The sequence below is a fragment of the Erinaceus europaeus genome, chromosome 12 (genome assembly GCF_950295315.1).
Source record: "Erinaceus europaeus chromosome 12, mEriEur2.1, whole genome shotgun sequence".
Lineage (NCBI taxonomy): Eukaryota > Metazoa > Chordata > Mammalia > Eulipotyphla > Erinaceidae > Erinaceus > Erinaceus europaeus.
The window spans coordinates 68,375,763-68,388,523 of record NC_080173.1 but is presented as its reverse complement, the minus strand read 5'-3'; the positions used below and the strand labels follow the sequence as shown (position 1 = coordinate 68,388,523).

At 43.7% G+C, this 12,761-nt stretch overlaps 1 protein-coding gene across 1 annotated transcript in view; it reads right to left on the bottom strand.

Annotated features, from left to right (window-relative positions):
* Positions 1–11,413, bottom strand: part of AATF (apoptosis antagonizing transcription factor) — a 106,841-nt gene extending 95,428 nt beyond the window's left edge. The window contains exons 1-4 of the mRNA XM_016185488.2: positions 11,157–11,413; positions 9,571–9,762; positions 3,726–4,139; positions 3,126–3,263 (exon numbers count right to left, since the gene is read on the bottom strand). Coding sequence (XP_016040974.2) covers positions 3,126–3,263; positions 3,726–4,139; positions 9,571–9,762; positions 11,157–11,247 — 835 coding nt within the window. The 5' untranslated portion in view covers positions 11,248–11,413. The remainder of the gene's footprint in view (positions 1–3,125; positions 3,264–3,725; positions 4,140–9,570; positions 9,763–11,156) is intronic.
* Positions 11,414–12,761: the final 1,348 nt, after the last annotated feature.

Sequence of the window (12,761 nt, the reverse complement as noted above, 5' to 3'; positions counted from 1 at the left end):
AAGCGACCCCCAACCCTGCAGGTGGGGAGCCAGGAGCTCCAACTGGGATCTTTATGCCAGTCCTTGTGCTTTGTGCCATGTGCACTTAACCTGCTGTGCTACCACCCAGCCCCTCCAAAAAAATTTTTTTAAGTTCTAAAAATCAAATGATAACACTGTGTCTCAGCATGAAAGTAGTATACCAATCTGGGTTGAACTTACCTCAAATTTCCCCTTGCCCTAGTCCTGTGGTGCCACTGAGCACATAGCACATAGGAGACAGAATGGTAGAGAAGGAAGAAGCTGGAGTTTGTTTCTGCTGCGAATGAACAAGTTCTACAATACTGTTCAACTCATTCTCTTTGGGCTTTGGTTCTTTCATCTATAAAATGAAAGGACTAGGTACTAAATAATTTCCAGATTCCTTTTCTTGTCTAAAATCCTTGAACTTGAAAGGTCAGCAAGTTTTTCCTCCCTCTGCAATTATGATCTCTCCTTATTTTATGCAACCCAAAGGAAGATAGATATTGGGGAGGTGGCATACCTGGTTAAGCAGACAAAGTACTAAACACAAAGACCCATGCAATGATCTGGGTTCGAGCCCCCTGCTCCCCACCTGCAGAAGGGACACTTCACAGACAGCAAATAAGGTCTGCAGGTGTCTTTCTCTCCCCCTCTCCCTCAAATCTCTCTATCCTATCCAATTTTTTTAGAAAAGGAAAAACTAGCCACCAGGAGAAGTGGATTTGTAGCACCAAGCCCGAGCAATAGCCCTGGAGACAAAAACAAAACTCCAAGATCATCTTAGCATGTTGCAGAAACCTCCCAACAAAAAGCATCTTTTAACGTGATCCAGGAGCACAGTGGGTAAGGCATTGAACTCTCAAGCATGAGGTCCTGAGTTCAATCCCTAGAAGTTCATGTACTAGAATGATGCCTGGTTCTTTCTCTCTCTCTCCTATCATTTCTCATGAATAAATAAAATATTTATTATAAAAAAAAAGCATCTTTTAATTACACGATACATCTAATTTAAATGAACTGGGTCTGGTTATCCATTCTTTCTATACTTGTGAGTTTTTCAAACAGTATTTGCTAAGTGGTAAAGAAGTAACTAAGAGAGTTGGGTGGCGCAAGGACCGGCATAAGGATCCAGGTTTGGGTCCTCGGTTCCCCGCATGTAGGGGAGTCACTTCACAGGCGGTGAAGCAGGTCTGCAGGTGTTTATCTTTCTCTCCTCCCTCTCTCCATTTCTCTCTGTCCTTTCTAACAACGAAGACATCAGTGACAACAACTACAATAATAATTTTAAAAAACAAGGGCAATATAAAAGGGAAAATAAATTTAAAAAAAAAAAGCAACTAAGAAAGTCAGGAGTCGGGCAGTAGCACAGTGGGTTAAGTGCACATGGCGTGAAGCGCAAGGACCGGAGTAAAGATCCTGGTTCGAGCCCCTGGATCCCTACCTGCAGGAGAGTTACTTCACAGGTGGTGAAGCAGGTCTGCTGGTGTTTATCTTTCACTCCCCTTCTCTGTATTCCCCTCCTCCATTTCTCTGTCCTATCCAACAATGATGACATCTGTAACAACAACAATAACTAAAATAACAATAAAAAAGGGCAACAAAAAAGAAAATTAAATTTAAAAAAAAATTTAAAAAAAGAAGTAACTAAGAAAGTCATGGGGAGGGAAGTGGGGAAGACAGGGCAAACAAGTAAAAAAGCAGATTACACAAATTTCAAAACCCAATCTAAGAATCCAAGAGGTAGATCATCAGGTAGAGCATATACCCTCCAGGAGCGAAACCCTGAGTTCCATCCACGGCAGCACACAAGCACCAAGGACGGAGACAAGTAAAATTCCATGGATAGTGAAGCTGTGCTTTGGCGTGTCTCTCTCTCCTCCAGCCTTTCTCTACTCTCTAATTTTTTCATCAAAAGCTACAAAATAGGGAGTCGGGCTGTAGCGCAGCGGGTTAAGCGCAGGTGGCGCAAAGCAGAAGGACCGGCATAAGGATCCCAGTTCGAACCCCGGCTCCCCACCTGCAGGGGAGTCGCTTCACAGGCGGTGAAGCAGGTCTGCAGGTGTCTATCTTTCTCTCCTCCTCTCTGTCTTCCCCTCCTCTCTCCATTTCTCTCTGTCCTATCCAACAACGACAACAACAATAACTACAACACTAAAACAACAAGGGCAACAAAAGGGAATAAATAAGTATTTAAAAAAAAAGAGAGATTAAAAAAAAAAAAAAGCTACAAAATAGTCAGGTAGCTCAGCAAAATCAAACATATCCATGGCCTTGAACTTACTCCCTAGAACTGCATTAAAAAAATAAACCAGGGCTGGGCGGTAGTGCAGTGGATTAAGTGTATATGACGCAATACACAAGGACCAGCATAAGGAGCCTGGTTCCAGGCCCCAGCTCCCCACCTGCAGGGGGGGGAGTTACATCACAAGTGGTGAAGCAGGTCTGCAGATGTCTATCTTTCTCTCCCCTGTCATCCCCCTCTCTCTTGATTTCTCTCTGTCCTATCCAACAACAACAGCTATGACAACAATAACAATGACAACCACAACAAGGGCAACAAAAGGGGAAAAACAGCCTCCAGGTGCAGTGGATTTGTAGTGCTGGCACTGAACCCCAACAATAACCCTGGAGGCAAAAAAAAATCCATTCCAATCAAAGTTATGTTCATTTGACTAAAGTTATATATTGCTACTTTAAAAGACCTCTATTTTATAGCAAATTATCACTAAAACCAAATCTCTTCTTCAACCTTGTGGTGCTATAAATACAATCTACCTTCATGGTTCTAAATAGCCATTATTTAGAATTGAAAAACACTCTAGGGAGTCAGTCGGCAGCGCAGGAGGTTAAGGGCCGGTAGCACAAAGTGCAAGGACTGGCTTAAGGATCCTAATTCGAGCCCCTGGTTCCCCACCTGCAGGGGAGTCACTTCACAGGCAGTGAAGCAGGTCTGCAGGTGTCTATCTTTCTCTTCCCCTCTCTGTCTTCCCCTCCTCTTTCCATTTCTCTCTGTCCTATCCAACAATGATGACATCAATAACAACAACAATAATAACTACAACAATAAAACAAGGGCAACAAAAGAGAATAAATAAATGTTTTAAAAAAAGAAACACGCTTACTATTTTTTAAAGCACTGGCAAATTCTGGGCCACCTTTCTCCTTGAAAATAGGGAAAACATCTGGCTGAGGAAGCTGGTTGGTGGTCAACAAAGCTTTTTGTAGTTTAATCCTTCCTTCTAAGAGCTGGTCCCAAAGAGCTGAAAATGAAAGGGAAAAAAAAGTTAGGGGAGGGATTCCACTCATCAGAATAAACATCTTCAGGGGTGGGGAGAAGTAGGAGTGAAAGTGCTCTAAACAGTAGTTTTAACATAGTTTTATGCCATGGACTCAGTATTTCAAAAATAAATCTATAGAAGCAAATTTGATACAATGATACATCAAAATGATACAATTTGATACAAAACCAATGGAGAAAAGAAAACACTCCTCTTTCAGTCTTCCACAGTTACCAAAAGGGCTAAAGCAGAAACAATTAAGCAGCACAGTATAGAAATGGCTGGCTAAGCAAGGAGGAGTAGGCTTTAGGCCTCTAGGTTAAGTTGGGGCATGTCACAAACTAATTGGAAGGACGCACAAGACAGCAAATTGGCAAAAACAAACAAAAAGATGACACGCATTTTTCTCAGAAAAAAAGAACCAAAAGCAAGCCATATACAAACCTATTTGGTTCTTCACAGCTCTTCCTTTCTCTACTTCCTCAGAAACTTTGACACTAGAGAAAGTCATCACCACACCATCATCTTCACTGTTCTTATCTTCAGCCCTGTCTTCCTCACTGTCAAAGTCTTCCTCATCATCCCCTTCTTCCATGCCACTCTCATCATCTTCCTCTTCCTCACTGCTACCAAGGTCATCCATACCCGCAGTGAATTGTTCAAAGTCACTGATGTTCTGGACACTGAAGCCAAGTGTTTTCCCAGTTTGATTTCTGTTCCTCTTCTTCAAGGCCAGACTACTGTCCCCATCATCACCATATTCCTGCTCAGCAGTACTCATGCCATCGTCAGATTCCTCCAGATCCTGATCCTCTGAATCAACATTTCCAGGCCCTTCTTCATCAGATATTTCCTCATCTAAATAAGGGAAGGGAGAAGGGACACATGGATGTTACCCTGAGATAAATTATCAAGACTTATCTTTCATTTCTTCTAAAAGACTAAAGCATTTGATTTTAAAAGGCATATTATCATACTCAATTCAACTCAATAGGTATTTGTTACCCATCCAGTATCTCTAACATGCTATGGCAGAAGCAAAGATGAATGAAACATTAGTAGTACTTAAAGTAGTTCTAGCAAGAGAGACCCACCTATAAAAACAACAATACAGAGAAGAAGTGGTCTGACAAAGTTTTAATAACCCAGAGGAGAAAGAAATGTTAACTGTGGAACAAGTAAGTTCAAGCAAAGATATTAAGAGGTAGTAGCCTTTGGTCTGGACCTTTTCAGTGTGGTTAGGTTTCAAGTGATATGAGGGAACCACTAATTTTCCCAAACCTGCATTTTAAAATGTTTCAGATAAACTATCCCAAACACACAATCTCTATCACACTAGTGTATCACATAGGCTATTAACACTTAGTAGGCACTATTTTGAGCTGAGCACAGATAAAAAGCTAAAGAATAACACAAAGATAATAGCTACTGGGGAGGGTTCATACCAATTATTGTTTGTTTAATTTGAGGAGAGAAAGAATACAGAAGCAGACCATTACCTCGGGGACCTCATGTTTGACAGTAATGCCATACATATCCACTGTCCTACATAGGGGTGTGTGTGTGGGGTGTGTGTGGGGGGTGTGTGTGTGTGTGTGTATGTTCTGTGTTTCCTTCTTCCTAACTGCCACCGTCATCACTGTTTTTTGAGGCCTGCATAATCCACTGCTTCTAACAGCCACTTATTTTCCTTTTTCTTCTTTACTTTCTTTTTATAACGACAGAAAAAAACTGAGAGGGAAGGAGGGATAGAGAGGGAAAAAGATAACTGAAACACTGCTTCACTGTTCTTCCCCTGTGCAGGTAGAGACTGACAACTTTAACCTAGGTTTGTGCACATGGAAATGTGTGCTCTAGTGGTCTGGGAGGTGGTGCAGTGGGTAAAGTGCTGGACTCTCAAGCATGAGGTCCAGATTCAATACCAGAGTGATGTCTGGTTCTCTCTCTCCTCTTAACTCTCTGATAAATAAATAAATGAATAAATAAATAAATAAAATCTTATAGAAAGAATGGACTGTGTGTTCTACTAGATGCACCTCTGCAGCCTGGTCCCAACCAATAATCATTTATTTATTTATTTATTTTTCCCTTTTGTTGCCCTTGTTGTTTATCATCCTTGTTATTATTGTTGTTGTTGGATAGGACAGAAAGAAATCGAGGGGAAGACAGAGGAGGAGAGAAAGATAGGCACCTGCAGACCTACTTCACTGCCTGTGAAGGGACCCCCCCCTGCAGGTGGGGAGTCGGGGGGCTCAAACTGGGATCCTGATGCCAGTCCATGCGCTTTCCACCATGTGTGCTCGGCTCCCACTAGTAATTATTATTTTTTTAAATATATTTTATTTATTTATTTTCCCTTTTGTTGCCCTTGTTTTTTAATGTTGTTGTTGATGTTGTCGTTGTTGGATAGGACAGAGAGAAATGGAGAAAGGAGGGGAAGACAGAGAGAGGGAGAGAAAGACACCTGTAGACCTGCTTCACCGCCTGTGAAGCAACTCCCCTGCAGGTGGGAAGCTAAGGGCTTGAACTGGGATCCTTAAGCTGGTCCTTGCACCACGTGCACTTAACCCACTGCACTACGGCCCAATTCCCCCACTAGTAATTATTTTTAAGTGTCACTAGAACAAAATGTTTTGAGAAGAAACAACCAAACTCTCCTAGAAAAGTGAGGGATAGTGAGACATTGTGATTTTACTTATTAAGCATAAATAAGAGCATACCAGAGGGCTGTGTGGTGGTGCATCTGGTTAAGTACACTCACTACAGTATGCAAAGACCTGAGTTCAAGGGGGCCAGGTGGCAGCACACCAGGTTAAGTACACAAAGGACAGGCGTAAGGGTCCTGGTTTGAGGCCCCATCTCCCTACCTGCAGGGGAGTCACTTCACAAGCAGTGAAGCAGGTCTGCAGGTGTCTATTTTCCTCTCCCCTATCTTTCCTTCCTCTCTCAACTTCTCTCCGTCCTATCCTATAAAATAATGAGGAAAATGGCTTCCAGGAGCAGTGGACTCATAGTTCCAGCACCGAGCCCCACCAATAACCCTGGAGGCAAAACTAACCAACCAACAAACAAACCTAAGTTCAAGCCCCAGTCCCCACTTAGGGAGAATGCTTCACAAAGAGGTGAAGCAGGTCTACAGTTGACTGTCTCTCTCCCTCCTTATCTCCCTCTTCCCTCTAAATTTCTGTGTCCTATCCAATAAAATAAAATAAATATTAAAAAAGTGGTCCAGGAGGTGGCGTAGTGGATAAAGTATTGGACTTGCAAGCATAAGGTCCCGAGTTCAACCCCCGTCAGCACATGTACCAGAATGATGTTTCTTTCTCTTTCTCCCATCTTTCTCACAAATAAATAAGTAAAATCTTTAAAAAACAAAAAACAAAAAAACAAGTTTTTAATGCTTCCCCAGTCTCTTACATATACACAAAGATCCTATGTCCAAAAAGCATAATTATTATGTATCAGGACTAGATACCAATAATTTTCTTCATTAAAATAGAGCAGTGCATTGGGTTAAGCGCATGTGGCGCAAAGTGCAAAGATCACGTGAGAAACCCAGTTGGAGCCCCTGGCTCCCCACCTGCAGGGGAGTCGCTTCACAGGCGGTGGAGCAGGTCTGCAGGTGTCTTCCTCTCTTCATTTCTCTCTGTCCTATCCAACAACAACAACATCCACAACAGTAATAACTACAAAAACAATAAAAACAAGGACAACAAAAAGGAAATAAATAAACATAAAAAAATCTAAAGGATTTTACTGGGGAGACAGAATAATGGTTATGTAAAAGACTTTTTATTTACATATTTATTCCCTTTCATTGCCCTTTTATTGTTGTAAGTTATTATTATTGTTGTAAGTTATTATTATTGTTTTAGTTATTATTATTGTTGTTGTTGATGTCGTTGTTGGAGGATAGGACAGAGAGAAATGGAGAGAGGAAGGGAAGACAGAGAGGGGTAAGAGAAAGATAGATACCTGCAGACCTGCTTCACCGTCTGTGAAGCGACCCCCCTGCAGGTGGGAAGCCAGGGGGATCAAACAGGGATCCTTAGGCCGGTCCTTGTGCATTGCGCCACCTATGCTTAACCCGCTGCGCTACCACCCAACTCCTGTAAGACTTTTATGCCTAAGGCTCTAAGGCCTCAGGTTCAGTCCCCAGCATCAACATAAGTCAGAGCTGAGCAGTGCCTCTTTTTCTCTGTATCTCTCACTCATTAAAATAAAGTAAATATTTATTTATTTTATTTATTTACTCCCTTTTGTTGCCCTTGTTGTTTTCTCGTTGTAGTTATTATTGTTGTTGATGTTGTTGTGTTGGATAGGACAGAGAGTAATGGAGAGAGGAGTGGAAGACTGAGAGAGGGAGAGAAAGATAGACACCTGCAGACCTGCTTCACCGCCTGTGAAGTGACTCCCTTGCAGGTGGGGAGCCGGGGGCTCGAACCAGGATCCTTAAGGAGGTCCTTGTGTTTTGCACCAAGTGCGCTTAACATCACATGCACTTAACCCACTGTGCTACTGCCCGACTCCCCAAAGTAAATATTTTTTTAAAAATATTTTATGAAAATTTGTAGGTCTTCAGTACTTTTTAAAGCTAAGTAAGAAAAGCTGTCAAAAATATAAAGACAAAAACAAAATACAAAGAACATCAAACAAATAATCCTTTAAGATTTTTATGTACGCCATTTGTCAGGCTAAGAAGCATTCATACAAGGTGGTACTAAGTATACAGATCTTGGACTTGGGCTGTTGTATTTGAGTTCTAGCTCTCCCAACTTACTAGATATAGGATTTTCGGCATGTTACTTAATCAATCTGTCCCTCAATTTCCTCGTCTGTGGAATGGAGTTACTTATGACTTCACAGGGCTATTAGGAGAGTTAAATGAGAAGGTACATAAATTGACAAAAAAAAATTCCATTTTATCTTTATTTATTGGATTGAGATAGTCAGAAATGAAGAGGGAAAGGAGTGATAGAGAGGGGAGACAAAGAGATACCTGCAGCCCTGCTTCACCACCTGTGAAGCTTTCCTCCTGTAGGAGGGACTGGGGGACTGAACCTGGGTACACACTGTAACGTGCACTCAACCAGGTGTACCACCACCTGGCCCTAGTTCAGATCCTTCTATCTTGTTCATCAAAGAAAGAACTACATCATTTACTTTTTTCAGACAGGACTTTGTGGGCGGCTTCCATACCATAATCATTATTTTACCACCCGTCAAACTCTTTTTTAAAAAATCATATAAAAACAGAGAGGTAGAAACAGAAAGAGTAAAGATACCACAGCAGCACTCGACTGCTTATGAAACTTCCCCTGTGCAAGGAACTCCCACCTGGTTAAGCACACACACTGCAGTGCGCAAGGTTGCAGGTTCAAGCCCCTGGTCCTCACCTGCAGGGGGGAAAGCTTCATGAGCGGTGCAATAGGGCTGCAGGTGTCTCTGTCTCTCTTCCTCTGTTTCCCCCCCTCGATTCCTGTCTCTATCCAATAATAAATTAACTAACTAATTAATTTTAAAAAGAGACTGCTGACTAGGGGGTTGGCAGTGGCACACCTGGCTGAGTGCACATGTTACAACGTACAAGGACCCAGGTTCAAGCCCCCGGTCTCCACCTGCAGGGGGAAAGCTTTGCAAGTGGTGAAGTAGTACTGCCGGTATCTCTGTCTCTCTCACTATCGCCCCCTTCCCTCTCAATTTCTGTCTCTATCCAATAATAAATAAAGATAATTAAAAAAAAAAAATCCAGGACTATAAGCATGGTAAAGTGGGCACTTTACTGGGTGAACTGTTTCCAGCCCTGGATTGCTAATTTTTGACAAGAAAAAAAAAATACACAAAAAAACCAAAAATGAGTTTCACAAATTAATATCATATAGTAACTTCAAAAACTGAATGAAATGAGTCAAAATTCAATAGTAATATGGCCATCTAGATGCAATGCTTTTTCCAGTACACAGCCCCTTCTAGGATCCAAAATACACTCTTTTCTTTCACTCCACTGTTCATTGAACCACTAGTTTAAACAATGAGTGTCGTAGCATGAGGGTTTCTGGTTTAAGATTCTTTTTTGTTGTTGTTTGTTTTTTAGGTTTACGATTACCAAGTGAAATTAAGTATCTCTACTGAAGGCATATTCTCATGTCACATCAATGTTCTCTCCTAAGATAATAGGTAGGAATGCTCAGACTAATTTTGCAGAGATCATGAGAACTGGGGAGGGAAGAGACTTTTAAACGCAAAAACCAAGGTAGAAAGAGGACCAAGGAAATGGATGTCTACTCACCAGATGAGCCTGGCAGAGTCTTCTCCCAATGGTGCTCTTTCAAAGCTTTCCTAGAGGTGGTCTTGCCGGAATACCTTTCGTCGGTGTCCAAGAGGGAGGCGGAGGTCTGTTTTCTAATGTTACCCACTGCCAGGAAATCTCTGTCCCCATCTTCCCCTTCATCAAATCTGTCAATCACTTTGGCAGCAGTGACTGTGGAGGAGGGAGTGGGAGAAGTAATCAGAATCTCCAGGCCAAATGGAACTTGACTAGGAACCCCGTTCAACCCTTTCAACGCCTTCCTGAATGCCCTTTATAAAATGCCTCCAAACTTGCAGGAAATGGAGAACCTCTAACTTTCCAAGATCAGCCACTATCATACTGCTGTTCCTCAACAGAAAGAAAGCTGACACTGCTTCTACTGCTCAGATTTATTTCAGTACCTTGGGTCTTAGAAATCTAGTCTAATGTATCTTCCATGTGTGACAGACATTCAACAATTCTGTCAATCATCATGACTTCTAGTCTCACTCCACGGAACCCCTCGGCTGAGTTTTCTTCCCGCATCCTGGCTAAACTGGTTAAGTTCTTTTAACTGATATTCCTAAGACACGGCCCAGCACTCGCATTGATCCCTCCTTATTCTCCCTCACACTTCTTTGACCAAGTCTAAAGTCAGGATTGCTCTCAACTAGACCTTGAATATAAGTTTACAGAGCAGCAGTCTGTACAAGTGCCTTGGGGCCGCAGTGGCTTCAACAGTTCTGTGGAAGCCCACTGCTTCATTTTCCAAATAAAAATCACTGGGGGAGGCAAGAGTTTTAAAATGGCTGAGACCTGCTCATTTCTAACGCCAAACCAGCAAAGGCATTCTGAAAGCTAACTCCCAACTCCTACTAAGTCTCTGGGGCGGTGGTGTACCTAGTAAGCCTGTCACAGTGCGCAAGGGCCCGGGTTCAAGCCTCCGGCTCCTATCTGCAGAGGGGAAGCTTCATGAGTCGTGAAGCCGGGTTAGAGGTGTCTCTATCTTCCCCTTCCCTGTGATTTGTCTGTCTTTAGCCGATAAATAAATAAATACAGTATTTTTTTTTTTTAAAAAAAAGGCTCTGTCTCCCTGCAAAAGTCTTCGGATCATTCACCGGGACATGAGTTCCAGGACAGAAAGAAGAGTCCGGGAGGAGGTTGGATAGCATAATGGTTATGCAAAGAGACTCTCATGACTGAGGCTCCAAAGTCCCAGGTTCAATCCCCTGCACTAGCATAAGCCAGAGCTGAGCAGTGCTCTGGGAAAAAATAAAATAAAATAAAATAAAATAAAATAAAATAAAATAAAATAAAATAAAATAAAATGAAAGAAGCGTCCAGCCACCTCAGCTTCAAGTCTTCTGACCTGGGGCGTGTCAGAAGCGGGTCCAAGCCCTCGTCCTTCTCCCCCGTATCGCAGTCCAGGGGCGACCCCGCCGGGAGCCCTTTCCCTCCACGCGGGAGGAACAAGAGCGGGGACGGCGGTGAGCCGGGTGGCCGGCCTCCCACACGCCGCCCGGGTCCGCACCCGGCCCGGCCCGGCCCACCGTTCCCCACGTGGTCTGGCCCCAGGCAAACCTCACCCTCCTCCGGGTCGGCCTCAGGATCCGCCTCGCGCGGTAGCGGGTTCAGCAACTGTTCCAGCTGCAGAGCCAGAGGCTGCGGCCCCGCCATCTTCACCGGGTCTTTCTCCGCGCCACGAAAGGGAATGGGCCGCCCCAGCTGCGATTCCGACTCTCCCCCACCTCGCCAGCCGGGAGACCAGACCGCTCCCCGGCAGAACCCACACCTCGCGGGATCCCGCGTCCACCACAGGTTCGGCAACTTCCGGGAAGCTCCAGGCGGGGGCGTGGCCTGAGCGTCACCGAGGGCGCCGCTAGCAAGAGGGCGGAAGCACAAGGATCACTGGAGATTGAGGCTTCCCGGCGCGTGTGCGCATGCGCGGGCGTTGAAGGGGCGTGATGGGCGACACGGGAGCGCGCTTAGGCACGTGGCCGCCTGAGGCTAAGCAGAGCTTGTGATGCTCCCTGTCTGTGAGCCCTGGTTTAAGATTTGTGTCCAGATTTGTATAGGATTCTCTTAAAACGGTGTATCCGTGACTTACGGTGGCGGATCAGGGAAAGAGGGAGCGAAGGGTAAGCATCTGGAGCCTCAGCTGCTTTTGCAGGGCTTGCACAAACTTTAAAAGCAAATTTGGCGTTTCACAAATTGGAGGAAACTGGGGCCGAGCATAAGCCTTCGAATCACCCCTCCTCCACCCCCCCCAACCCCCCGGATTTAGAAAATCCTGCCTCAGAGATGTATTTGTGTGGCGGACTGTTGACATTGCAACTTTATTATTAGGAATAATTAGACATCGCTGTGGCTATACGTAGCCTTGCCTGAAAAGAGTGAAGATTACTGCTCACCCCCTCAATATTTATTTCTTTGCTCTTCAAAGAGCAAGGCAAACACTTGAAATTACTGCACAACTGCGGGGTTGGAGGTGGAACCTTCAGGTCTATCGTTAGAGGGATGAAAGCAGACTAAAAAAAAAAAGTAGGGTTCATTTAATTGCACCCAGGCACTTGGAGAGATGTAACCCCTTTTTTCCTTTTTAATGTATTTTTTTAGATGTAATCCCTTTTTATATTATTTGCACTATGTGGCAGGCACTGTTAGATGAGATACAAAGATGAGTTGAGTTTGATTCTCTCTTAATGGTGATCAGCCAACCTGGTGAGGAAGAACAAACTTGAAAATAGAAACTTAAGTGAATACAACATGGTCTTCTAGTACCTCAAAAGAGAGACCTAAAACCCTGTAAACAGAACTGCTTTAAAAAGATCCAGGGAAGAGGTCTTGTGTCTTTTTTGTGTGTACTTCCAGGCTGTTGAATCCCAAAACTGAAAAGTCTGTAGAACCCTTATCTCCCCAGTGTGGCCACTATGCCATCAGGGTCAAGAACAATGAGATATTAACACTTTAATGTCCCCCACCTGGATGGCTGCAGAAAGAAAGAACTTCTCAGAGTAGACCCCCCCCACACACACACACACACACACATTTCAGACTTGAGAAGTCTCAGTAGTTTTAGTCTGGTGCTTCTGTCTGGAGCCTCCAAAGTAAAAAGCCTGCAAGAAGGAGCCAAATTCAAAGGACAAAAATGCTTTGTCCCACGTGAAGGAAACTACCTTCCACAATTCTCT